Below are 26,059 nucleotides of genomic sequence, written 5' to 3'. Positions count from 1 at the left end.
AGAAATGTGCATAGCCTTCGGCGGGCAAAAGCCCTAAGGAAGGCAACACTTGAAATTTCACAAAGGCTACACCTTAACGATTGATTGCCCTGCGTGAATGCATCGGCGCTTCCAATCCCTCGGGTCCACCACGCAATGTGCAATTGCGTATCTTTATCTTAGCGGAGGAGTTCTCCGCTCTCCGCACCCAGAGCTCAGTGACACCCACCCCGGGGCCGATGGGGGCGCTGGACGTGGATAGGGACCAGGAGCCCCGCTCTCAAGAGGATGGAGGCGAGCCTGCCAACGACAGAGATGACCAGGCAGGGGACATAAAAACAGGAGAGGCGGCGGAGTCCTCCGGGTGGGGTCCGTGTCCAGGCCCTGGGTACATTCCGTACATACGAGCCCCTCCCTTGCCTGAAGTCGATTCATGAAGACTTGACTTCACGACGGAGGGGTTGGGGAAAGGTGGGGTCTGGCTCGGTGCGCCCCAACCATCGTCCCCACCCCGCGGCAATCCCGCCCAGATCTGGCGGAGCCGTGGGCGATCCCGGGCGGGTAAAGAGGCGGGGAGAAGCAGCGAGGTTGAAGGCGGGGCGGGCGGTGGCCAAAGCAGCCAATAGGCGGCTCTCCAGCGGCTGAGCCGAGAGAGGGCAGGGGCGCCGCCACCAGCACCACCGCCTCCTGAGTTCCCCCTGGTGGATGCACGGCCCCGGTCGGTCGCTCCGCTCCTCCTTCCCGCTCCCGGCGCAGAGGGGCCCGAAGAGGCCGGAGGAGCGGACTCGGGACGGGATTTCTGAGGAAGGGGAGAGGACGGGCGCCCCACCCGCTCGGAGGGTGGGGGGCTCGGTGAACGATGAAGGGCCGGCGGCGGCGGCGCCGGGAGTACTGCAAGTTTGCGCTGCTGTTGGTGCTGTACACGCTGGTGCTGCTGCTCATCCCCTCCGTGCTGGACGGCGGCCGCGACGGCGACAAGGGCGCCGGGCACTGCCCCGGCGTGCAGCGCAGCCTGGGAGTCTGGAGCTTGGAGGCGGCGGCGGCGGGCGAGCGCGAACAGGGCGGGGAGGCGCGGCCGGCCGCGGAGGGGGACGCGGGCCAGCCCCCCCGGCCCCCGGGCAACCTCAGCGGCGCCGTCGGGGAGGCGGTGTCTCGCGAGAAGCAGCACATCTATGTGCATGCCACCTGGCGCACCGGCTCGTCGTTCCTGGGCGAGCTCTTTAACCAGCACCCGGACGTTTTCTACTTGTACGAGCCCATGTGGCATCTATGGCAGGCGCTGTATCCGGGCGACGCCGAGAGCCTGCAGGGCGCGCTGCGCGACATGCTGCGCTCGCTCTTCCGCTGCGACTTCTCGGTGCTGCGGCTGTACGCGCCGCCGGGGGACTCCGCCGCGCGCGCCCCGGGCGCAGCCAATCTCACCACGGCCGCCCTCTTTCGCTGGCGGACCAACAAGGTCATCTGCTCGCCGCCGCTGTGCCCCGGCGCGCCCCGTGCCCGCGCTGAGGTCGGCCTCGTCGAGGATGCCGCCTGCGAGCGCAGCTGCCCGCCCGTGGCTCTACGCGCCCTGGAGGCCGAGTGCCGCAAGTACCCGGTGGTGGTCATCAAGGACGTGCGCCTCCTCGACCTGGGCGTGCTGGTGCCCCTGCTGCGGGACCCCGGCCTCAACCTGAAGGTGGTGCAACTTTTCCGCGACCCGCGGGCCGTGCACAACTCGCGCCTCAAGTCCAGGCAGGGGCTGCTGCGCGAGAGCATCCAGGTGCTGCGCACCCGCCAGCGGGGCGACCGCTTCCACCGCGTGCTACTGGCGCACGGCGTGGGCGCTCGGCCCGGGGGCCAGGCCCGCGCCCTGCCCGCCGCACCGCGCGCCGACTTCTTCCTGACCGGCGCGCTCGAGGTGATCTGCGAAGCCTGGCTGCGCGACCTCCTGTTCGCGCGCGGCGCGCCCGCCTGGCTGCGGCGCCGCTACCTGAGGCTGCGCTACGAGGACCTGGTGCGGCAGCCGCGCACCCAGCTGCGCCGCCTGCTGCGCTTCTCCGGGCTGCGCGCGCTCGCCGCGCTCGACGCCTTCGCGCTCAACATGACGCGGGGCGCGGCCTACGGCGCCGACCGACCCTTCCACCTGTCGGCGCGCGACGCCCGCGAGGCCGTGCACGCCTGGCGCGAGCGCCTGAGCCGAGAGCAGGTGCGCCAGGTGGAGGCGGCCTGCGCTCCAGCCATGCGCCTGCTGGCCTACCCTCGCAGTGGAGAGGAGGGCGAGCTGGAGTCGCCCGTGGAGGAGGAGAAGCCGCCTGAGACCGAGACCGACGGTGCCACGTAGCCCCTGCCCCCCCCCAACGCGCGTCCCCGGGACGGATCCGGGTAAGGTGGCCCCGGGCGGGTTGCGGGCAGGGAAGGGTCTTTGGGGAGCTCAGACCAGCCTGCAGGGGGAAGGGGTGGGGAGCGGATGCCGTCCCAGATCTCACCCTGGCTGAATAGATCCGAGCGGGTGGGAAAGCGCGGCTGGTAGAATTTGGAAGAGACTCGTCGGGATCGCCAGCGTAGCCACCTTCCCCCTCAGAGGAGGGCCCTGAGACGAGCGGGGTTAAGTTTGGCTGAGGCGGAACCCAGGTCTCCGCACTCCCGGTCCCCCCCCCCCCCAATGAAGTAGGAGTTAAGGTCGGTCACCTGTTGAGAGACTGGGGCGAGGAGAGGGAGAGAGAAGAGGTCTGAAGAGAGTGAAGAAGGTTCGTGAAACAGTCATCATGGAACTTGAGACTGGAAATTGACATGAAAAGTATCTGATTTCGGGGGCCATTTGAGGCTGATGGATTTTATCTTGACACCAGTCTGTTCCCGTGGGGAAACTGTGCAACAGTGTTTGCAGGCGCGGAGAAAGCCCAAAGCAGGGTTTGGTGCAAAGTTATCGACTCTTATCCTCCCTGCCCCTAATCTTTTTCACACTTACTCTCTGCCTCTGTTTCCCTAAAGCGCAGCTCCAGGCCGTGCCTTCTAAGTTACTAAGCATCAGGTGTAGACAAGGCCTTTAACTCGCGACGGTTTTTGCACACGTGTGTCTCCTGCTGTGGGCTAGCCGCATAGAACGGACTTTGCTTTCCCCTGGCTCATGGAGCATCTCCCTGCCACCCATCCTCCTCCACGGCTGGCCGTTGGCAGGATATTGGACCATATCCCATTCACGTCAGGTCACAGGAGCTGCCTAGTCAGCTTCCTCTTGTGCCGACAAGACCCGAGGGCTGAGCTTTCTGCACCCTGCCCCATCCCTCTGGGAGAGGGAATCTTAAGAGTGGCAGAAACAGCTTCAGCTGCGGAAAGACATCCCCCCTCCCAGTTTTTTGTGTCCTTTCTCTACAAAGCATCCATCCGAAGATGCTAAGATGGGGCGTAAACGACCTCGGCGTGTGGTCCGTGTCTGGGTCCGTGTCTGGCCTGTACTTTGTTTGTTCTGCACCATGCTGACCTTAGGAGTCTAGTTAGCGGTATGGGAACGCGTTTCCCCAAACTCTGTGTGACTTGGAAGGGGGCAGGCTTCTGCCCTGTGCAGTCCAGAGGAGGAGGAAAAGCCGGGCTGGGTGGGCGGAAGTGAGTTAAGTTTCCATTCATTATTTTATAGTGTAATCCAGTATTCCCCTGGGATGAAGCTCTGAGGACAAAGTTGAAGATGTTAATGAGGATGGATTTGGTTGTTGTTTCATAGACCAGGGCTGCAGATGCTTTCGGAAGCTGACTGATTTTTCTCCCAGTAATCAAGGGGTTTTCATGGTCAGTCTGTAATTGCTAGGAAGTCTGTGTTCTTTCCTGATTTCCAGAGCAAAGGAAGGTAAGGCACAGGGTGACTTGTCACATCTTAACAAAAACATCCTTTCATCTGCTAATCCTGTTTTTGCAGATGTAAGTAGCATAATGGCCCCTCACCCTCCCTCGCAGGCCTGGGGGAAAGCCTCTCTGGGACGAGTTCTGCAGCCTTTTTATGGCTTTAAGAACTGACGATCTCCCAGAAACCTTCCTTGTTTTCATTTTTTACTAGCATTTGCTGAGCTCAGACTCGGGTGAAGTAAGAAAGGAATAGAGAGGAGGGTAGAGGGTACAATCTGCATCCTTCCTTTAGGAAGTTAGGATCTGGGTGCGTGACGTTGGTGCCGCTGTTCCGAAGGCCAGTGAGGCTTCCTTTGCAGGGCTGCAGGGACATCTGGGAGCAAGCTCTAGGCTCTTTCCGTACGTTGGTGACTGAGCCCTTCGTCCCACACTTCTGCTGGAATTATTGGGCACTTAACCATGTCGCCACCAGCCAGTGGATTCATCATAACGCGCGTATTCCTGGTTCCTAGAAAGATAACCTTACTGATCCACTGAGGGATTGCCAAAAAATCTGCCCCACTCTCCGCGGAAGGGGATGGATCCCCCTGTGCCGCGCCTCAAGGTAGGCATTGTACAGGTGTCATTACTTTGACCTAGTATCGGTTTTACAGATGAATCCGGGACTCAGAGCTCTAAGTCAGGTAACCTGCCCAAAGTCACACCTGGCCTGGGTGGGGCAGCGTGGGTGTTAGAGCCCCGCACTCAGCATCTCTCCTTACCCGGCCCCCTTCGTGTCCCCTCGCAGCACCTTTGGCCCCTGGGCCAGGCCAAGAGTATAGGCTGGGATGGAAAACACACTTAGCCTTATTATGCATAAGCTCCAGCTGCTGAATGAATCAATAAAATACCCCTGAGCTGCCGGGAGCACCTGCGCAGGAAAGCCGGCGACTCAGTAGCAGCCCTCCCCCTGGCTGGCCTTCCCGCGGGGCGTCATCCACACCCGGTAACCGAACCCACGACGGGAGATGGCTCCTTGGTGAGTCACAGATACAGCAGGTGGAGTTGCTGCACAAGGGAAACTTTATTTGCATCAAATAAGATCACGGGCAATAACTTCCAAAGCCGTGACTCCCTGAGCAAGGGTGAATGGGTTCCTTTTGTTTAGGGTTAGGATGAATATTTAGGTAGGGGAGCCTTGGGATCGTCTGTAGAGGCGGGCATGAGGCCGCGCATGCGCCTTAAGGACACCTGCCGATATACACCTGTTATGTAAGGGAGGCTTGTGCTCCTTGGGCGGAGATCTTGGTATTACAACGAGGTGTACAAGTAGTTGTCGGTCATTCTAGAGGTCACTCCGTGGTCATCGGCACAGGTGCGAGTGGGGCTGGGGGCGGTTATGCTCAAACTGGCCTAAGCGGTCTGGGCTGCCTGGAGGCCTCGTCAGAGCGGTCTCTATAGTTCGAGGGGTGTTTTTGGTCTCCATTTGCCTGAGTTAAGAGAGAAGCCGGGAAGACGAGCTTAAGGAAAGACGTGGGACAAGGGTCAGTGAGTACAAGCAGGTGGCAGTCAAGGTCAGGCCTCGGGGGGTCTAGCTGGTGACACCCCTAGCCCAGCAGGGAAGGGGGACTGCCCCTGAGTTAACCAGATCAGCTTCTGGCCGGCCCATGCCTGACGGCCAGGATATGGCAGGGAGGGAGTCAGGGCACCATTTTTCAGGCCTGGGTGGGGGACCACAGCACCCTAAACCAAGTCACCAAGGACTCAGGCCCTTTGCTGTCTTTGCCACCTTCTTGGCTTTCCTTCAGCAGCGTCTTCTCCCACTGTCACAAGATGGTAGCCTCAGCTGCCAGCATCACTTCCTCACATAGCTATGCAGGGTTGTTAAAACGCAGGAAGGAAGGAAGCTGGTTAGTAAGGAAGGGGCGGAGGAGTTTTCCCTCATGTGTCTCGCCTTCAATCTGGTTATAAAAGCTTCCCAGAACTGCCCCGCCCCCCGGCCGACGTCCTTTTATTATTTCTCACTGGCTGGCACTCGTTCACATGGCCCGCACGAGCCCAGTAATTGGCAAAAGGGAAAACGGGATGGTCAATGATTGGCTTAGACCCGTGGTTCTCAGCCCTGGCTGAGCATTACATTCACCTGAGGGGCTTTTTTTTTTTTTAATTAATGTCAGTGCCTGGGCTCCACACCCAGGGATTCTGATTTCATTGGTCCGGGGTGGGGTCCAGGCATTGGGATAGTCCAAAAGCTCGCCAGGTGATTGTGCGGGCCAGCCAAAGTGGAGAACCGCGGCCCGGACCAGTCCTGGTCCGTCGTCTGGGCGGGGCTCTTGCCCGGGAACATGATCCAGGTGGGGGACTGGAGGGCTGTGGGTGAGCAGCGAAGTGTGTGCCACCGCATTTTATGTAAAGGAACTTGGAGCTGTGAGGCTCCAAGAAGATGGTGTTAATATGGGAAGGGAAAAACTGTCTTCAATTATCCACGGCTCCACTTAATCACCCTCTCACATTCCTTTAAATGCTTTGCTGTCCTGGCTTTTTACCTAATAACCCATCATTGTACACACTATCCAAACAGACGGATGTGCTGTCCGGTCCTTTTCAGCATGTCTCCCCTTGACCTCTGCCTGGGGGAGGCCCCAAGATTTCATTCCGGTAGGCATTTAAGACACCTTGGTCTTTGTCCTTGACCAGATAAATGGACCCCCGTTTTTTTTTAAAGATTTTATTTATTTATTTGAGAGAGAGAGTGAGAGCATGCGAGGGGAGAGGGTCAGAGGGAGAAGCAGACTCCCCGCTGAGTGGGGAGCCCGACGCGGGACTCGATCCTGGAACTCCGGGATCATGACCTGAGCTAAAGGCAGTCACTCAACTGACTGAGCCACCCAGGTGCCCCAGATGGACCCTTTGAACGAATTTAGGAAAGGAGGTAAGTGCACCGTAAACTAATAACCCAACGATCAGAAAGCTTTCTAAGGAAACCATCCAAACAGAAAATGACCAGCTACCACCAAGTCCCCACCAAGGCGTTTTCAATGTCGTTCCATCTTAATCAGGATACTACGCCCCAAACGGCTAATGCGTAAATATCACTCAAAGCAGAATCTCTTGCCTAAACACAGAACAGTCATTCGTTAAACATTGTCCCCACATAGAATTTCTCATTCAACAAAATCCATTTAAATTCCCGGCCAGGGGCGCCTGGGCGGCTCAGTCACTTAAGCGTCTGCCTTCGGCTCAGGTGATGATCCTGGGATCCCGGGTTCGAGCCCCGCATCGGGCTCCGTGCTCAGTGGGGAGTCTGCCTCTCCCTCTCCCTCTGCCCCTCCCCCTGCTCTCACTCTCTCTCAAATAAATAAATAAATAAAATCTTAAAAAAAAATAAATTCCCGATCGTAAGTCGAGGCAGGTGCTGTGTTCAAGCCAGAGGGCTGGAAATTAGGATGGGGGGTGTGTTGTTTTGTTTTTTAAACACACCCACATCCAAATCCTTATTATTTCCTTATGGGGTTAGTGCTGCCTTTGAGCAAGACGTAATTGGAGCTCCCCTGTGGGGCTGCCTTCCCGGGGGTCCTGCCCGGACCCCCTCAGTTGCTGGTGGATTTGGTGTTTAAGGAAAAATCAAGACTCCTCCAGTCCGGTGAGTGAGGCCGGGGAGGAGGCCGGCCCTACCAAAGTGAGGTGTGGCCATGAGGTAAGTTATAGAGTCATTCCTTAGGGCATAGGAAATCAAGTCTTTATGTGAGGGGGTGGGAACCCAGGCTTTAGGGCCTGACTCTCCTGGTTATCTCTTGATTGACAGGAAGTATCTTGTCAGTAGGCAGGCCCCTAAACCTTTTTGGCTTTAGCGTTCTTGCCGGTAAGAACAGAGGTTAAGAGGATTTCCGGGGTTTCTTGGAGCTAAGGGGAGGTGGCATTTATTGCGTGCCTGTCCTGAGCACTGTGTTACTCGCTACACGCGTGTTGTGTGGAGTTGGTCCTCGTCGCAGGGACGTGAGGTACATAGCAGCCCCGCTTGCAGATGGTGAAACAAACCCAGACGGGTTGGGTAATTGTCAAGGATAACACAGCCAGCGGATTGAAATCAGGTGCTGTGTTGAAACTAGCACCTCCAATTTTTTTTTTTTTAGAAATAATATAAACACATGGTGGAGAAAGTTTAAAAGTTACATCATATAGGGATATAAAATACCCACCAGTCTTACTTTCCAGAAGCAGCCACATGTATTTCCTAGAAGAAATAAGATTTCTTGTGGTATTTGTCTAGAAACGTTTTCTGCAAATTCAAACGTATTTTGCCCTCTTTGGGGTAGTTAAATCTTTTCAATTTTAATTCCTTAAAAATTTGTAATTGGGATAGAATTGACTGAGGACATCGTGTTAGTTTCAGGGGCACGGCATAGTGATTCCGTATTTGTGTCTATTGTGAAAGGATCACAGCCTAGTTAACCTGTCACCGGGTGTAGTTACCATGTTTCTCCTTGTGATGAGGACTTTTAGGATCTACTCTCTTACCAACCTTGAAATATGCCATACAGTATTATTAACAACAGTCACCGTGCTGTACACCACATCTCCATGAATCCCTCATTTTAGACCTGGAAGTTTGTGCCTTTCGACCCCCTTCACCGGTTTCTCTCCATGAGTTTGTTTTCAGATTCCACCTCTAAGGAAGGTCCTATGGTATTTGTCTTTCTCTGACTTATTTCATAGGCATAATGTCCTCACGGTCCATCCAGACTCCCACAAGTGACAAGATTTCCTTCTGGTTTATGGCTGACTGATAGCCCATGGTATATAGACAAGCCAAGTTGTCTCTGTGCATTCAGCCCTTGATGGGCGTTTAGGTTGCTTTCACGTGTTGGCCATTGTGAATAATGCTGTAGTGCACGTGGGGGAGCAGATCTCTTTTTGAGTTAGTGTGTTTGTTTCCTTTGCATAAGTACCCAGAAGTGGAATTCCCGGATCACATGGCAGCTCTATTTTTAACTTTTTTGAGGCACTGCCACACTGTTTTCCATCAAGTGGCCACACCAATTTCCATTCTCCCCATTTGTGGGCAGTCGCAGTGCTTGGCTGTACTGGATTTCTGCTCCCATCTACTCAAGTCCAGAAACCTGATAGCGACGATGAGATTATCCAAAACGTGACTTTGAAGAAGGTGGTGAAGAGAATTCACAAGTTCCAAATTCTCAATCACTATTTTGTTTTTTTCTTTTTTTAATATTTTATTTATTTATTTGCCTGAGAGAGAGAGAGAGAGAGAGAGAGAGAGAGCACAAGCAGGGGGAGTGGCAGGCAGAGGGAGAGGGAGAAGCAGACTTCCCGCTAAGCAGGGAGCCCGATGCGGGGCTCGATCCTGGGACCCTGGGATCACGACCCAAGCTGAAGGCAGATGCTTAACCCACTGAGCCACTCCGAGCGCCTAAATCACTATTTTGGAGAAGTACTTGAAGTCGGTCAGGCGCTGCAGAGAACACACCCGGGGAACTTGTTTGCTGCTTTCTGGCCCCCTCACCACCCGTTCCTGGCCACCGGCCGAGGGTCCAAATAGCACCTGTGTTTGAAGAGTCTCCGGACGGACTGCATTTAACAACTAATAAGGGCATGTTTTTCTTTACGTAAACCAGTTAGATTTTTAGGAACGTTTTCAGTATCTCTGTGCCTGTTAAAGAGGGGGAGGGGAGGTTGCTTTTCATTCTAAAACTTTAATTTTCAAAAGATGTGGACTTTTTCTCGACTAAAATTGTATATGCTCTTTGGTAATTTGAAAGTCTGAGAATACTGGCTGCTGACTGTTGCCATCCTCTTCTCGCAAGATTATTTTCCATTTTTCTGTGGAATGTTCCAACAGCTAGCAGTGTCTAAAGTGCTGCCGAGCTCAAGCATTTGTCCTTTAGAAGGATTGGTAATGTTTAGGGAAAGATTTATGGGATTAAGCCTGGAACTGAATGCCTGCTCAGTGTAATAAATCTGTACCTGTTCATATTAAACTTAGTGATGAATTATTTAGCTTTTGCTTAGGGGTTTTTCCGATGGTCTTTTATGAATAATCTTTTCTAAGGCACTGTTCCCTTGCCTTTTTTGTACCAGTGTTTCAGAAAATAGTGGACTCGATTCCTCTGCTTCTACTAAATCCGGTTGTGACAAAATCTTATTTGTGACGTATGATCTAAAGGTTATAGAAATAGGGGCGCCTGGGTGGCTCAGTTGGTTGAGCATCCGACTCTTGATTTCGGCTCAGGTCATGATCTCAGGGTCGTGAGATCGAGCCCCATGTCAGGCTCCGCGCTCAGCGCGGACTCTGCCTGAGATTCTCTCTCCCTCTTCCCTCTGCCGCTCCCCTCCTCTGAAAAATATAAGTTAAATAAAATGTATTTAGTTTTTTTAAAAAATAAAGGTTACAGAAATAAAATAATGAAACCTAGTAAAACACCATAGGTGTGTATTATAACATATTTAACTAGTTCCTAGTCCCAACATTTCATTGCTACATTTTTAATAGTGTTGTGTGCACACATGTAAGTATATCTCTGAGAAAAACATCTACAGTAGGGTGACCTTATGTAGCAAAGGGTGTACATGTTTTGCATTTTGAGAGGTGAAGTTCTTCAAGGTTGTACCAGTGTTCAACTCCCCGCAGCTGTTTCTGGGAGTGTCTGTTTCCCAGACTTTCAGCAGCGTGGATTTTGCCGAATGTTTTCATTTTGGCTAGTGTGGTGGGTGGAAAAACGCTTCCTGCCCGAACCCTGCCTCTCTCTGACCCCACAGCGCATCTCAGACGGTGAAGGGGTGCCTACATCTTGGGTTGTGGTGACCAGGATGCCCGGATGAAATTGCCTTCTTAGCCCTCCTGCAGCCCCCATGTATTTGGCAAGTGGCATTCCTGTGATCCTTTTGAAGGACTGGATACACTTTGAAATAAAAATATCACCTTTTTATAAAGCCACACCGATGCACGACGGCGGGCTTTAGCAAGCTCCTTGTTGGGATGGCCTTCTGGTACTGTTGCAGTGGGTTGTACCTATGGACTGGAACTTCCGCTATTTCAGGACACTCTCACTGGGGGAATCTGGCTGATTTTAAATAAGGTTTAACCCTTGCTACATTTTTCTCTGTGCTCCTGAGAGCCCTCTTTGTAGTCTGGGGTGGGGGCGGGGGTGGGGGCCAGAAGTGCCCATTTACAGTTGTTGAGACAGGATTCAGAGGGTTTTCAAAGAGGTTTTTTTTTTTTTTTTTTTTAGCCTGGGCAGAGATTTTCTTCCCATGAATACAAATGTAATATAAATAGTCCGCGCGATGCTTTTAAAAAACATAAGAACCTGGCTTAAAATTCCTCAGTCTGCCTTTTCTCAGGCTGCCCTCTGCCTGAACAGCCCAGAGAAGAATAGAAACTGAAAAAGCTAAGCTGGTCTCACTTTTGTGGCCCCGCTGGCCCAGTTGAACAAGGTGACTTAGAAATGAACCCCTCTCTGCCAGGTCTCCTGGCTCCTCAGCCTCTTACCCCGGAGCGGAGCTGGAAGAATTTGCTCTGTTGAAAGAGATATTTCTGCCTCGGTGCGGTATAGAATCAGAACAGTAAGGACTAAGAAACAGCCCTGGCCCAGGTTCAAGAGCACGGGGAAGTGGAGAACCGTTTGGGAGCTGAACAGGAAGCAGTTTCAGTTGGAGAAAAGTCGCAGAGCTCAGTGATGCCTTCATGAGAATTGGAGCCCTTCAGCTTTGCTCCCCGCCCCCTTCCTCCCTGCCCCCCCCCCCCCCCCCCCCCGCCAGCCTGCAGGCACCACGCCAGCGTCCGGGTGTGACATCTGCAGCTGGCCTCGGTCACATTAAAGACCATCGTGCGGGATGCCAAGCAGAAACTGGGGCATCAGCCGACAGTGGGTAGTTTTCAGTTAGGGGGTTAAGAGGCGGTAAAGGACGACCACCACGTTTGACCTCGAGGACTGCCGTGTTCAGGGTGAACAGACTCCCCTCCCCTGAAATCAACGCGAGTGGCAAGGAGCTTTGCCATAGAGCGACATTCTGGAAACAGCCACTGAGGCAGACGGGTTTTTGCGTGTGGAATGGAAGCCCTTTCTGTTCAGCCTTTCAGGCAGGTGTTCCAAGGAGCCCCAGAAGGCACACGGCGCGCTGTGAGGACTCAGGGCAGTCCCCGGGGCCTTGCCTGAGCAAGAGGCCTCAAATCTGGCCTGACATGCAAAATGTCTAGAGGGCCAGTTGGGAGAGGTTAATGTTGTGTGATGGATGTCCCTTGGTCATGGCAACCAGCAGGCTGGAAGCAGAGAAACCAGCCGTAACAGAAAGTCAGAAACGGAACACGACAGAATCATTTGTGAGGTATGGGGAGCAGGCAGGGGATCGAGCCTGGGCGTTCTTTTGTACAGATGACAAAACTGAGGGACGGTAGGAGCAGCCCCCACATGAACTTGGGGGGCTAACCGAAGCAGTTTTTACAGAACATACAGCTCAGGGGAGCAGTAGGGAAGAAGGCCCCAGAGCTTTTGAGGTCACTCTCCCCCCACAACTGAGACCAGGCCTGGCGAGAGAGAGCTTGTCACTGCTTCAGAGAGATTATGGGAACAGTAAGCCAAAAAGACTAAAACCAAGATAATGTTTTTAAAAATAGAACTTCCGAGACTCTTAACTCTGGGAAACAAACTGAGGGCTGCTGGGTGGGTGGGGAGGTGGGGGGGGCTGGGGTAATGGGGGTGATGAGCACGAAGGAGGGCACGGGATGGGGTGAGCACTGGGTGTGATAGGCAACTGATAGTTTAGTGAACGCTGCACCTGAAACTAGTGATGTACTATCAGTGGGCTCAGTGAATTTAAATTAAAAAACCAAAACAGACAAAAATAGGACTCCTTTCATACAGCCCAGAGCTGGCCTATGTTGAATATTTGGATTTCAAGAGCAATAAAAGTAGATGCTGTTTCTTGATCTAATAAAGGGTATCACCAACAGGGATGTAATAAAGGAAAATAATACATTTTTCAGGTTCTGCAAACAATTGTTGCCTTTCTGTGCACTCCGCCCCGCTCCCCCGCCTCCCCCAGCTAGGGATGGCAAGGGGGACTGTTTTGCAAAGAAGAGAGATGGTTGACTGAAAAGAAACACACACAAACACACCCTGCCAAAGAACAACAGAATTCCCAGCACTATTGAATGCCTTTTAAATTTATTTTTGTTTTGTTTTTACTTCTCAGCAAAGGGAAAGTGAAATAGTTTCGAGCTCCAGAGATTTTCATGCCCTGCTCCTAAATATGGCAATCTCTGGCGGTCCTGCGGGCCCGGGAGAGGACTGGTTTACCTGCTCCGACCTCCCTTGCCAACATGAACCTGCTCTCGGCTGCTGTGCCATTTGCTTTTTAAAGATATATTTATTTATTTGGGAGAGAGCATGAGCGAATGAGCCGGGGTGGGGGGTGCAGAGAGAGAAAGAGAGGATCTCGAGCAGACTTCCCAGCTGAGTGCAGAGACCCACCCCAGTGACCCCCTCCACCCCCCCCCAACCTTCATCCACTCCATTAACCAATAGCCCCTGGGGGGGCCAGAGGGCTGCCTGAATGACAGATCCAAGCTCCGGCACTTCCTAGCCCCGAGCCCCCACTAACCAGGGCTGCCCCCACTTGGTAGATGACAAACATCTGCAGGTGGGCCATCAAATGCGTATTATAAGATACTGACTCAGTTCCTTTATTTGAGTCAGGAACGACTTTACTCACAAAAGCAATTATGTATGCCAATTAAAATTATACCTCGGAGCAGCTCGGTGAAAGGGAAAAACAAAAGCCAACTAAGCAGACTCAGCTGTTTCCAAGTTTCATAAATACTGGTTTGGAGCATATTCATTTTCTCGAGTGAGCTCAGAAACTTGGGATATTTTCGCTGGGGGTGGGCATGATCAAACTAGAAGCCTGTTATTATTTTATCCTGGCCTATTGAGGAAATATAATGGCCATTTAATTTTGGCCCTGGCTGACTCTGGGGCTTGACCAGTGAATGACTCGCAGGGGTTGAGGTTTTCCGTGGATTGCTGGAGCAGAGAAGTGAGTCCTTTTCTCTCCCTGTGTAGCGGCGAGGGGGTGGGGGGGGCGGCTCAGCTCCACCTGGGCTGCCCACGTCCCAGCAAGTGGCTTCTCCCCTAGTTTCTCCCCCTGCTCCCCAGGCAAGAGTTCTTTTTGTGGGTTTTTTTTTTTAAACTCCGTTTTCACCTGAAGTGAGAGTTGTTTTAAGTAGTATGACTAGTGCAGATGTACTGGTAACAGCCCCCCCCCCCCCGCCGCCGCTTAATTTTTCACACGGAAAGTCTGGAAAGAATTTATAACATTTATGCTATTTAAGTACATTTCTAGGCAATTTGGGGGGTGCGGTTGCATGAGCTAACTAAATGTTTCCTATTACATTTCGCTTGAGAGTCACAGTGAGGGAATGCTCGCACTTTGACATTTCTGGGTTTTCAAGAATTATTTTCACATTATCCCCAAGCAGCTCCCTTAAAAAAGAAAAAAAAAAAAAACCCAACAACTTGATGGCCCCATTGTCGTAAACACTGTCAGTCATTTCCGTTTTCCTTAGCACCGCATTTCACCGATTTGAGGTGAAAACAGGAAGGTTAAGAAAGCTTCGCGGGGGTTAACAGATGATCTTGGGCAGTAACCTCATTCCCCAGAGGGTGGGGCCGGGGTAGGATGTTGGGAGAAGCCCCCGCGAGGACCCGTGGCCGCTGAAAAGGAGGCTAACGCCCGTGCTCGACCCACTTGTCCTGGAGTGGGTCCAGGAGGAAGGCTGTTACAATGGGCTGGAGAGTAATTCGCCCGTGGTAACGGGCCCGGCTGAATACCCGGAAATCTCAGCCCGAGCCCCGGGTCCCGGCCCCGGCTTGGAGCATCTGCGTAGCGGCTTTCGGTCGTCCACGCCGGGTGCCTCACCTGGCACAAGCGTGTGGGCAGGGGCGGGGGGCCGGGGGGGGGGGGTACCTCCGGAGGCGACGCTGAGCAGCACTTGGAAGAAGGGCGGCTAAAAATCTCCCAAGTGCAATAGGAGGAGGGAAGTGAGATGTCCGTGTAAAGCTGGCAGATGCCCTCGGAGGGGGGTGGGACGGGTTCCTGCCTCCCAACGTGGTGAGGGAGGCCGCCGGGAGCGGCGGGGCTGTGCGTTCCTCTGTTCGACTCGAATGTTCTCTAACTCGAAGGCCAGCAGGAAGGCAATTCTTCCTCCTCCCCCATCCCGGCCTCGAAGGTCGACAGAAGTGTGATTAAAATGCTACGAGTGCCTTCCTGAGTTACTGCACCGTAGCGCCCCGAGCCTCCGCCGAGCCAACCGCCTGCGGGGCGCGGTGGGGCTCCGCTCCCTTGGATGGCAGCCAGGCTCTTGGTCGGGCAGCCCACCGCCTTTAGGCCCCGGCTGGTCATTTAAAGACTAGGGGAACTGTAGCAAAGGAGGTCAGATACACCCAGGTCTTTGGAGTATGACTTTGAATGTTTAAGTACATGATCGGTTTTGTTGTTGTTGTTGTTTTTAAAGTGCAAGCGAATTTGTGAATTGAGTATTAAGGAAAGACTTCACATATCAGTGCCACCTATTTTGAAAACAACCCTTTTCGTGAGCTTCACCAAACAGTGATATACTGAAATCTCTAGAATTCTGTAAATTGATGGCAGTTTTATTATCTGTTTTCTGTTATCATACAGGATAGGTCTTTTTATTTTTTTTTTTAAAGATTTTTATTATGAGAGAGCACAAGCAGGGGGAGGGACAGAGGGAAAGGGAGAAGCAGACTCCCAGCTGAGCAGGGAGCCCGACGTGGGGCTTGATCCCAGGACCTGAGCCGAAGGCAGATGCTAACTTAACCCACTAAGCCACCCAGGCGTCCCTGATCTGGAGATTCTTAAAGATTCTCAGTAGTGTGTAGGGTAAGCCTCCTTCCTTGTCTTGGCTGTTATAAATAATGCTGCAGTGAACACAGAGATGCATATATCTTTTTGAGTTGGTATTTTCATTGTCTTTAGATAAATACCCAGAAATGGAATTGCTGAATCTCCTGCTTCTCCCTCTCCCTGCTGCTCTGCCTACTTGTGCTCTGGCAAATAAATAAAAATTTAAAAAAAATCTTTAAAAAAGAATATCCAGAAGGGTCTACACTCATTTTAGGTGCTGGAGGCGGTAGCAAACATTTTTATTTTCCCCAGATTCTGGGTAAATGGGAATCGTTTCAACCAAGAAGTTTAGTAGCTTCAAATTTAATTCTTCGTTGTCAAACGCCCAGCAGCTGAAAAAAAAAGGGGGGGGGGGAGCAATGCTAGGTACTTGGTCACTGTAGCTTGCTGATAAACCAAGGGTCTGGTTTTTAAACTTGCCCACAAAGTTGAATCCTTCATAGCTTCAAATGAATAGGGCCCCAAAGTATTACGAAGAGTGAGATCTGGAGTGAATTAAAATTTTAATCCTGTATCTAAGACACTGGGGCTTAAGAATTTGGGGGAACATCACATTAAGAATTCACAGGTATGCTTATGTTTTAAACGCAACCCAAGGGGCACCTGGGTGGCTCAGTCGGTTGAGCATCCAACTCCTGATTTCTGGCTCAGGTCATGATCTCAGGGTTGTGAGATCAAGCTGCTTTGGGCTCTGCACTCAGTGGGGAGTCTGCTTAAATTCTCTCTCTCCCTCTCCCACCCCCCCACTTTTGTGCACGTACTCTCTCCCTCAAAAACAAAAACAAACAGAAAACCAAACAACAAAACCCAAAACCCACAACCCAAAATAATGGAAAAATATTAGGAAATTCACTGAGAGGTTTTTTTAGGTTCTATTTGTGGGCTGTAGGCTCCATGGAGGCAGACGTCAGAACTGGAAGGTATATGCTGAGCATCTCTGCCCTGGTTCAGTGACGTTCAGGAACTCTGGGAGGACAGGAACCCCTCTCCAGTGTGAAGAAGGAAGGGGCCTTGTCAGGTTGCTGCAGGCACACTGTGGGCTGCCCAGCTTGGATTAGCGGGACTTCAGCACAGTTGTTCATGGACCCCAGAGAGGCAGCACAGAGTTTTCAGAGCTCCTCTCCTCCCACCTTCTCCAGCCGGTGATTTGATTAAAAAAAAAAAAAAATTTGAACGTGAGTGGAAAACAGCTTTCAGGTAGATAAAATGAATTTTTAAAAAGATTTTTAATAAAAGGATTTAAAGAGCACTTTGGGGTCCAGAGGTCGGACTGGTACTATCTCCATAAACGGGACATTTGTCAGGACATGGGCTCTGACCAGGCAACATTTCACACTTGGCGAGCTATTGACAGAGAATCGTCCCGAGTTACTGCCACGTTGTTGCTGGGTCTTTTAAAAACAACCCAAATGGAGAGCTGAACACATTGCACAAAGAAACAGTAGCAGAGGAACAGTTTTTTAAATCTGAAATAATTACTGACTCCTAGGAAGTTGCAAAAACAGTAAAGGGAGGTCCAGAGCATCCTTCACCTAGCTTTTCCCAGAGGCCGCATCTTTCACGTAGGTCACTGTCAACACCAGGAAGTTGACCTTGGTACGACCTACAGACCTCAGTTTTCAACGGTTTTTACATGCACTCATTTTGTGTGTATGTGTGCACACAGACCTGTGGAACCTGGTCACGTATAGATATGTGTAAACACTACCACAATCAACGTACAGAACTGCTCCACCAGCATAAAGAAAATCTCTTGGGCTACCCCTTTATAATCATAGACCCCACGCCATCCAACCTTTCCTTGGCAAACATTAAGCTCTTCACCATCTCTATAACTGTATAATTGCAAGATTGTTACATAAATGGAATCATGCAGTATGTGACCTTTTGAGGTCATCTGTTCTCCGCAGAGTTCTCTAGAGGGTCGCCAGGTTGTCACGTGTATTGATAGTTCATTCCTTTTCGTTGCTGAGTAGTACTCCATGGTATGGACGTACCACAGTTTGTTTAACTGTTAACCCACTGAAGGACATTTGTGTTGCTTCCAGTTTTTAACTATTACAAGTAAAGCTTCTGTGAATATTGGTGTGTAGATTTTTGTGCGGACATAACACTTCCTTTCTCTGGGATGAACACCCATGAGTACAATTGCTAGATCATATGGTAAATACATGTTTAGTTTTTATAATAAACTACCCACCGGTTTTTGAGAGTGGCTGTACCATTTGACATTCCCACCAGCAGTGTATGAGAGATCAAATTTCTGTGCAGCCTCACCAGCATTTGGTATTGTCACTGTGTTGTATTTTAGCTGTTCTATTAGGTGTGTAGTGGTATGTCCTTGTGGTTTTCATTTGCATTTTCCCAGTGGCTAGTGATACTGAACATCTTTTTGTCTGCCTATTTGCCACCCCTCTCTCCTTTTGGTGAAATGCAGGTTCAGGTGTTTTGCCCATTTCCTAACTGGATTGTTTGTTTTTTACTCTTGAATTTTGAGAGTTATTTATATATTCTAGATAAAAATCCTTTGGTAGATATGTGGTTGCAAATATTTTCTCCCAGTCTGTCTTGTGTTTTCATCCTCTTAACAAGATCTTTTGCAAACCAAAAGTTTGTAAATTTTGATGAGGTCCAACTTAACAATTTTTTCTTTTGTGGACTGTGCATTTTCTGCTGTGTCTAAGAACTCTTTGCCTGACCCTAGGGTCCTGAAGAGTATCTCCTGTGTTTTCTCATAAACATTTTGTATGTTTTGTCTTTCCTTATAAATTTTAGAATGAACTTATCTCTATATACATTTAATTCTATGATTCATTTTGTGTTAGTTTTTGTTTAAAGTGTGAGATTTAGGTAAAGGGTTAGTTTTTGCCTGTGGATGTCTAACTGCTTCAGCACCATTTACTGAAAAGACTGTCATTCCTCCAATAGATTGCTTTTTCATTTTTTGTCAAAAATCAGTTAGCCATACACATATGTAGGTCAATTTCTCGGCTTTTACTGCTCCACTGATCTATGAGTCGGTCCTTCCACCAATACCACACTGTTCTGATTAATGTAGTTATATGTATCTTAACACAATAGAATGCTTATTCCAACTTTATTCTTTTCCAGAAAGGTTTTAGCTATTCTAGTTTCTTTGCCTTACCACATAAATTTTAGAATAAGCTTGTCTATATCTACAAAAAGCATTGATAGACTTTGATAGGAATTTTCTAAAATCTCTATATAGATCAATTTGGGGGGAGATTGACATCTTTACTATATAGATCAATTTGAGGGAAAAATTGACATCTTTTACTGTTGAGTCCTCCGATACATGAACATGGTTATGCGTCCCTATTGATTTCAATCTTACTTGATTTTTTTATTGGTGTTTTGTAGTTTTTAGCGTATAAGTCCTTTACTTGTTTTGTTAGATTTATATCTAAGTTTTTCATTTCTTTTGAGTGATTGTAAATAGTATGAGTTTTAAATGTTCATTTCTGGTATACATATAAATCAAATAGATATTTAATCTTGATCTTGCAACCTGCAAACTTGAATTCATTTGTTAGTTGTGTGTGTGTGTATTCCCTGGGATTTTCTATGTATATAATCATATCACCTGCAAATAGGGACAGTTTTATTTCTTCCTTTCCTGTAACCATGGCTTTTATTTCCTTTTCTTGCCTTATTTCATTGGCTAGGACTTCTAATATTATGTTGAATAAGAATGGCAAGTGCAGAGGTCTTTGCCTTGTTCCTGATCTTGGGCGGGGGGGAAGGCATTCAGTCTATCACCATAAAGAATTAGGTTAGATGTAGGTTTATGTAGAATTTTTAAAAATCAAGTTGAGGCATTTTCCTTCTATTCCTAGTTTGCTGAGAATTTCTATTCTATATTTCTGTAATAGAAATTCTAACATCTGAACAGATGTTAAATGCCTTTAATGGATGGAAGTGCCTTTTCTGCATCAATTGATGTGTTGGATTTTTCTTCCTTAGCTTGTTAATATGGTGGATCACATGATTGATTATTGAAACTGAACCAGCTTTGCATCCTGGAATAAACCCCACTTAGTCATGATATATAAATTTTTTCACATATTGTTGAATTTGATTTACTAATACTTTGTTGAGTTTTGCATCTAAGTTCATGAGAGATATTGGGTTTTTTTGGTATTTGTCTAGTTTTAGTATCAGGTAATACTGGCCTCATAATTTTGTGGAAGAGATTGTGTAGAATTAGTGTTAATTCTACTTTAAATATTTGGTAGAATTCTCCATTGAAAGTAAATGGGCCTGGAGATTTCTTCTTTGGGAGTTTTTTAACAATTAATTACACTTTTAATAGCTATATAACTTCAAATTATCTATTTCATATTGGATGAATTATGGCAGTTTGTGCTTTTTGAGGAGTTGGTCCATTTCATCTAAGTTGTCAAATTTATGTACGTAGAATTATTCTTAGTGTTTTTTATCCTTTCAATGCCTGTGAGTTCTGCAGTGGGATTCCCTGTTTCATTGCTGTTTTCAATTTTACTGATTTCTGCTCTTGTTTCCCTCTGATTGACTTGTGTTTATCTTCTAGTTTCTGGAGGTAGGTGTTTAGATTATTGATTTGAGACCATACATCATTTAAGCATCTAATACTATAAATTTCCCTCTCAGCACTGCTTTGGTTGTGTCTCACAAATTTTGATATGTTGCATATTCATTTTAATTGAATATATTGTTTAATATTCCATGTATTATTTAGAATTCTGTGTGTTCTTTAATTTCCAAGGATCTGGAGAATTTCCTGCTGTCTTTCTGATATAGATTCTTAGTTTGATTCCATCATTAGTGAACACACTATTATTATTTCAGTTCTTCAAAATCTGTTCAGGTTTGTTTTATGAACTAGGATATGGCCTGTGCTGTGAATGTTCCATGCATGCTTAAAAAAATGTGTCTCACAGGCGCCTGGGTGGTTCAGTCAGTTAAGCATCTGCCTTCGACTCAGGTCATGATCTCGGGGTCCTGGGATCGAGCCCCATGTCAGGCTGCTTCTCCCTCTGCCCCACTCCCTGCTCATGTTCTCTCTGTGTCTCTCTCTCTCTCAAATAAATAAAATCTTAAAAAAAAAGAACGTGTTTCTATTGTTATTAGGTTGAGTGTTGTATAAATGTCAGTTCAGTCTTGTTTGGGTGACGATATTATATAGTTCTATCATTGTTAATTTTCTGTCTAGTAATTCTGTCAGTTGTTGAGAGAGAAGTATTGAAGTTTCCAAGTATAAATGTGGACAGGTCTACTTCTCCTTTCTGTTCCTTCAGGTTTGCTTCAGAAAATTGGAAGTTCTGTTGTTTGCTGCATATGTAGACATTTTGGATTGCTATGTCTTGTTGGTGGGTTGAGCCTTTTTACCATTATGTACTCTCCTTTGGTGTCCCTGGTAATTTTCTTTGCTCCAATGTTTATTTTATCTGATACTAATATAACCACTCTTCTTTTTTCTGATTATTTTTAGAGAGAGAGCATGAGGGGTTGGGAGGGGCAGAGGAAGAGGGAGATCGAGAATCTTAAGCGGGCTCCACACCTAGCACAAAGCCTGATGTGGGGCTCAGTCTCATGACCCTGAGACCTGAACCAAAATCAAGAGTCAGATGTTCAACCGACTGAGCCACACAGATGCCCTTTTTTTCCTGATTTTTTTTTTATTGAGATGTAATTCACATACCACCGAATTCACCCTTTAAAGTGTCTGGTTCAATGGCTTTTAGTACATTCAGAAAGTTGTGCATTGATCACCACTAATTCCTGTTTTTCTGATTATTGTTTAAAAAATGGAAAAACCAAAATGCAACTTTCATTCAGTAAATATCCTTTGGTCCTTATGCAGTTTTGTTGCAGAAAGTGAAGCCTGTGATTTTAGAGCAATGATAGCAATTTATCAACCAATCAGTTTTCACACAGTTTCAATAATCGTAGCAATTTCTTTGCCTGTAGAAATTCTGAAATTGTCATTTCAAAGGACTTGTTCTTTACTTGGCCTGAACTGCCACTTTTAGCATCACTGCAACATAAGGACACTTAGTGGTCTGCAACTGTCTGAGCTTACAACCATGCCCATTTTCAACTGCAAACCTGTAAGCTGGTTGGTGACGTCAGACTTAGCATATGGCAGTAGCTCACTAGACTCCTTCATGACAAGTGTCCAGGACTCACACCACCGACTCCTCTTTCAATTCATGTTTATATGGCACATTCTTTTCATCCTTTTACTTTCAACCCACCTATAGACAGCATTTTGTTGGGTCATGTTTTAAAGCCATTCTGCTGGTCTCTTTTTGTATATTTGTGAATTTAGACCATTTATATTTAATATGATTATTGATCTTGTAGGGTTTAAATTTGCTATTTTTAAAACTTGATTTCTGTTTGTTCCCTCTGTTTATTGTTCCCATTTCCCTGTTTGTGTTTTCCTGTGAGTTATGTGAATAATTTTAAGAACTTCATTTTATCTGCAGCATTTTAAGGTATTTTTGTTTGTATGCTTATTTTAGTGCTTTTGCAACTAATTGCAATCTACTGGTCTCAACATTTCACTACCTCAAGTGGAAGTATACAGACTTCATGTCCCTTTAGGTTCCTTTATCCTGTCCCCTTTGTAATTCTCTAGTATTTTTTTTTTCTATACATGTTGAGAACTACATCACACAGTGTTATAATTTTTGCCTCAACTATCAAATGTAATTCTTTAAACTCAAGAGGATAGTCTGTTAAATTGACTCCTATTTTCTGTTCTTCATTTGTGATGCTTTGTTTCCTTCTTTTATCATTTCCTTTCTGTTGGAAGAACTTCCTATAGTGGTTCTTCTACAGCAGTTCTGTTGGCAACACATTCTTAGTTTTCCTTCGTCTGAGAATGTCTTTATTTCACCTTCATTCCTGAAGGATATTCTCGTGGAATATAGAACTCCGCATTGACGATTATTTTCTTTCAGCACTTGCAAAGTATTGTGCCACTTCCTCTGGCCTCCATGTTTTCAGATATGAAATCCACTGACATTCAAAGCCTTGTTTCTGTAAGTAATGCATCAGTTCTCTCTAGTTGCTCTCAGGAATTTTTTCTGTGTCTTCCCTGAAGTTGGATTATGCTGTATCCTGGTGTAGATTTCTTTGTGTTTCACTCAGCCCCTTGAATCTCTAGGTTTACATCTTTTGCCAAATTTGGGAAATTTTCAGCCATATTTCTTCGAGTACTTTTTTTAGCTTCAATCTCTTGTCCTTCTCTTTTTGGAACTCTGATGAAATGAATAGGTCAGTTACTGTAGTACCCCAGGTCCCTGAGGCTCTGTTCATCCTTTTTCACTCTATCTTCTCTCTGCTACTCGTATTAGATAATTTCTATAGCTCTCTTTTCACATTCACTAATTCTTTACTCTGTCATCTCTATTCTGCTATTGAACCCATCCAGTGAGGTTTTAAAATTTTGGTTATTGTACTTTACAGTTCTAAAATTTCCATTTGGTTCTTTTTTATATATATATATATCTTTGCCAAGAATTTCTATTTTTTTAATTTGTTTCAAGTGTGTTCCTAATGGCTCACTGAAGCATACTGATGAGAGAGGATAATTTCAGAATCTGTGTTGTTTCAGTGTTGGCTTCTGTCACTTATCCTTTCTCATTCAAGTCAAAATGTCCCTGGTTCTTGGTTTGACAAGTGATTTTTTTTTAATGGTGTCCTGAATATTTGGGATACATTTGAATCTCTGAATTTTATTTAGATCTTCTCTTTTAGCAGGCCTCCACCGACACTGCTGGTGGAGGAAGGGGTGCACCCCCTGGTTACTGCCAGGTGGGGGTGGGACTCTAGAAGTCCTGGCTTCCCGCTAGTCCTCTGCTGACAGGAGTGGGGGGGTTTGTGTGTGTGGTGCTTCGTTTCTGGCTTCTAGGCTGACCCTTTCCCTGTCCTTTGGCTAGAGATAATGGGCTTTTCTTGGGGCTTTTTGGTCGTTGACCATTTGCACTTCTGGGCTGCTGGTATCTTCGGTGTCTATTCCAGGATATGGGGGAAGCAGAAAGAAAGCCGAGGGAACTCACAAGTCTGTTGTCCCTCATTTCCCAAGGTCTGCAGTCCGTCCGCCTTCTTTTCCCCAGCCTCCAAAGTCTTATCTTTGCCATATGTATCATGTTTGGGGATTCTAGTGACACTTTGTGGAAGGAACAAGGAGAAGTGCATTTGCTCCATCTTATCTGGAACCAGAGTTAGCCCTTCTGGAACTTGGTTTTCATTAAACTAAATTATACTGAAATCTGACATGGTGGCTCTTTCTCTGTGCAAATAACCTGCACTAACAATACTAAAGGTTCATAGAAAGGCCTCGGGGCATTTGTGCAATTAACTATTTAATGTGAATCTTGACTGCACACTTTTCATCATCTTGAAAATGCTTCTTCCCCAAACTCTGCATCGCTAGTCCTCTTGAGCTGATGGACAGTTTCACCACATTAGAAAATAACGTCCAACTTGGCACAGAGCACGAGAGGAAGGGCCCCCGGAAAGCAAGAAACTGGTGGCAGAACTAGCACAGGCATGCCGAGTCGGCCCGCCATTCTGCTGCTTCCGTACAGTGACACAAGCAGTGTGTCTTAATGAAAGAAGAAAACCATTCACATGCCCCAGAGGTAGAAAGCTGGGGGGGTTTTTTGTCACTTATAGGCAGCCTTCGCTTTACGGAACAGCCGATCGTTGTTGGCTTGTGATTTATTTGGCACATGTGACCCAGAGTGCAGAGCCGAGGAGGGGTGGTTACACGGTCCGTGCCTGAAGGTACACCTTCGGTCCCAGCTCTCCCCCGCCCCCCCACTCTGCCCAGCGGGTCTCAGAGCGTTCTGTTCCCCTCACCCCCCACCCCGGCAGCAGTTGCAGAAGGCGCAGTTATCCTGCCAGAGGTGCCCCCGTCTTTGTCCCATCTTGATCCTCACCAAATCCCTCTTGGGGCACATTTTCTCCGGGCCTGTCCTCACAGAGCAGAAACGACAGTTCCTGACTCGGGATGGACTTCCAGCCCCAGAGGATGTAGCTTCGAGAAGGAAGATTATAGGCTTCATGGGGCGCCTGGGGGGGGCTCAAGTCAGTTGGGCATCTGCCTTCGGCTCAGGTCATGATCCCAGTGTCCTGGGATCGAGCCCCGCATCGGGCTCCCTGCTCGGCGGGAAGCCTGCTTCTCCCTCTCCCACTCCCCCTGCTTGTGTCCCCTCTCTCACTGTGTGTGACTCTGTCAAATAAATGAATAAAATCTTAAAAAATAAATAAATAAATAAATGAGGCCTTCCATTGGCAGAGTTCATCAGGCTTTCTGTCTTGGGCTTTCTGTGTTCTGAGGTTCAAACCGTGCTTTGTCCCTTCCCTTTCAGGTCAGCCAGCACGCAGCGGGGCACTCAGCATGTCGCCCCAGCACGGGGGAGGCAGAGATGGGGACTCGGCTTGGGGACCACCCGCTGCGCAGCTCTGCGGAGCAGGAATGTCGCCAGCTATTAAATGACGACCGACACGTTGGTTGAAACGAAGTTTTCAGTAAGGAAGTGACAGTACGTACGATGTGGATCATTAGGGCTGTACAGTAGGAAACGCTTTCGTTCCCAGCCTGCACCTGCCTCTGCTGGAGCTATTTCAACGCGGTGTTCTCAGAACACAGAGGAGACGTGATCGGGTACCATGTCCCATCAGCAGCGGGTGCCTGGACAAAACATCAGTGTGAATAAGGGCCGAGTGCAGTCCTGTGTACCTTGATTACATTACTTAATATTAAATAACAGGTCTGAGTGCTGTTAATTTAAACCGGACTCGTTCAGCTCTTTTTTGAAGAGCTCCCCCTACACCTGCCCCTAAACCAATTTTTAAGAAGTGATTTCTCTCCCTGGGGTGGGAGAACCCTAACGAGCTGACACGAATTTTCACTTTCAAGTTCTTTTGTCTGGTGTTTGTGTAATTAATACTATTAAATGACTCCGGAGTCCATGTTAATGACAAGATTCGTTTTGTTTTGCTAGGATGATTTTTTGATGAAGTTCAGTTGCGTGGTTCGGGGAAAAGCCAGTCTGCATACAAAGGAATTCATGAAGACTATCGAGGAAACTGTATCGAGTTCAAGAATCTTAGCAACTAACACTCAAAGTCTGTTCACCACTGTTGTAGGCCAGAAGTTACAACACAGACCAGATTTAAAGTGTTTCTCTTAATCCCAAGGCACGTTTAAATAATCGCAGACGTTTGGTGCTGTGATTTTTAGCCCCTATTTTGAAACTCAAGTTTTTCAAGCACCTAAAGCAGGGTTTGGCAAAATCCTTTGCTGTAGGAAGTCAGATGGTCC

The 26,059-nt window shown here is 48.1% G+C and overlaps 1 protein-coding gene across 1 annotated transcript; it reads left to right on the top strand.

Moving 5' to 3' along the window:
• The first annotated feature begins 643 nt into the window (after window positions 1-643).
• On the top strand, window positions 644-25,713 carry CHST7 (carbohydrate sulfotransferase 7). The gene is made up of 2 exons (XM_027607383.1): window positions 644-2,340; window positions 25,104-25,713. Exon 1 carries the CDS (start codon window positions 839-841, stop codon window positions 2,297-2,299), a length of 1,461 nt encoding a protein of 486 aa, XP_027463184.1. The 5' UTR covers window positions 644-838; the 3' UTR covers window positions 2,300-2,340; window positions 25,104-25,713.
• The last annotated feature ends 346 nt before the right edge of the window (window positions 25,714-26,059 follow it).

This window comes from Zalophus californianus, chromosome X (assembly GCF_009762305.2).
Source record: "Zalophus californianus isolate mZalCal1 chromosome X, mZalCal1.pri.v2, whole genome shotgun sequence".
In the NCBI taxonomy this organism is placed as follows: Eukaryota; Metazoa; Chordata; class Mammalia; order Carnivora; family Otariidae; genus Zalophus; species Zalophus californianus.
This window is presented reverse-complemented; position numbering and strand designations above follow the sequence as displayed.

Bases quoted from the DNA above. Each gene is read 5' to 3' on its own strand.
- CHST7 (XM_027607383.1), top strand. From the start codon at position 839: ATGAAGGGCCGGCGGCGGCGGCGCCGGGAGTACTGCAAGTTTGCGCTG.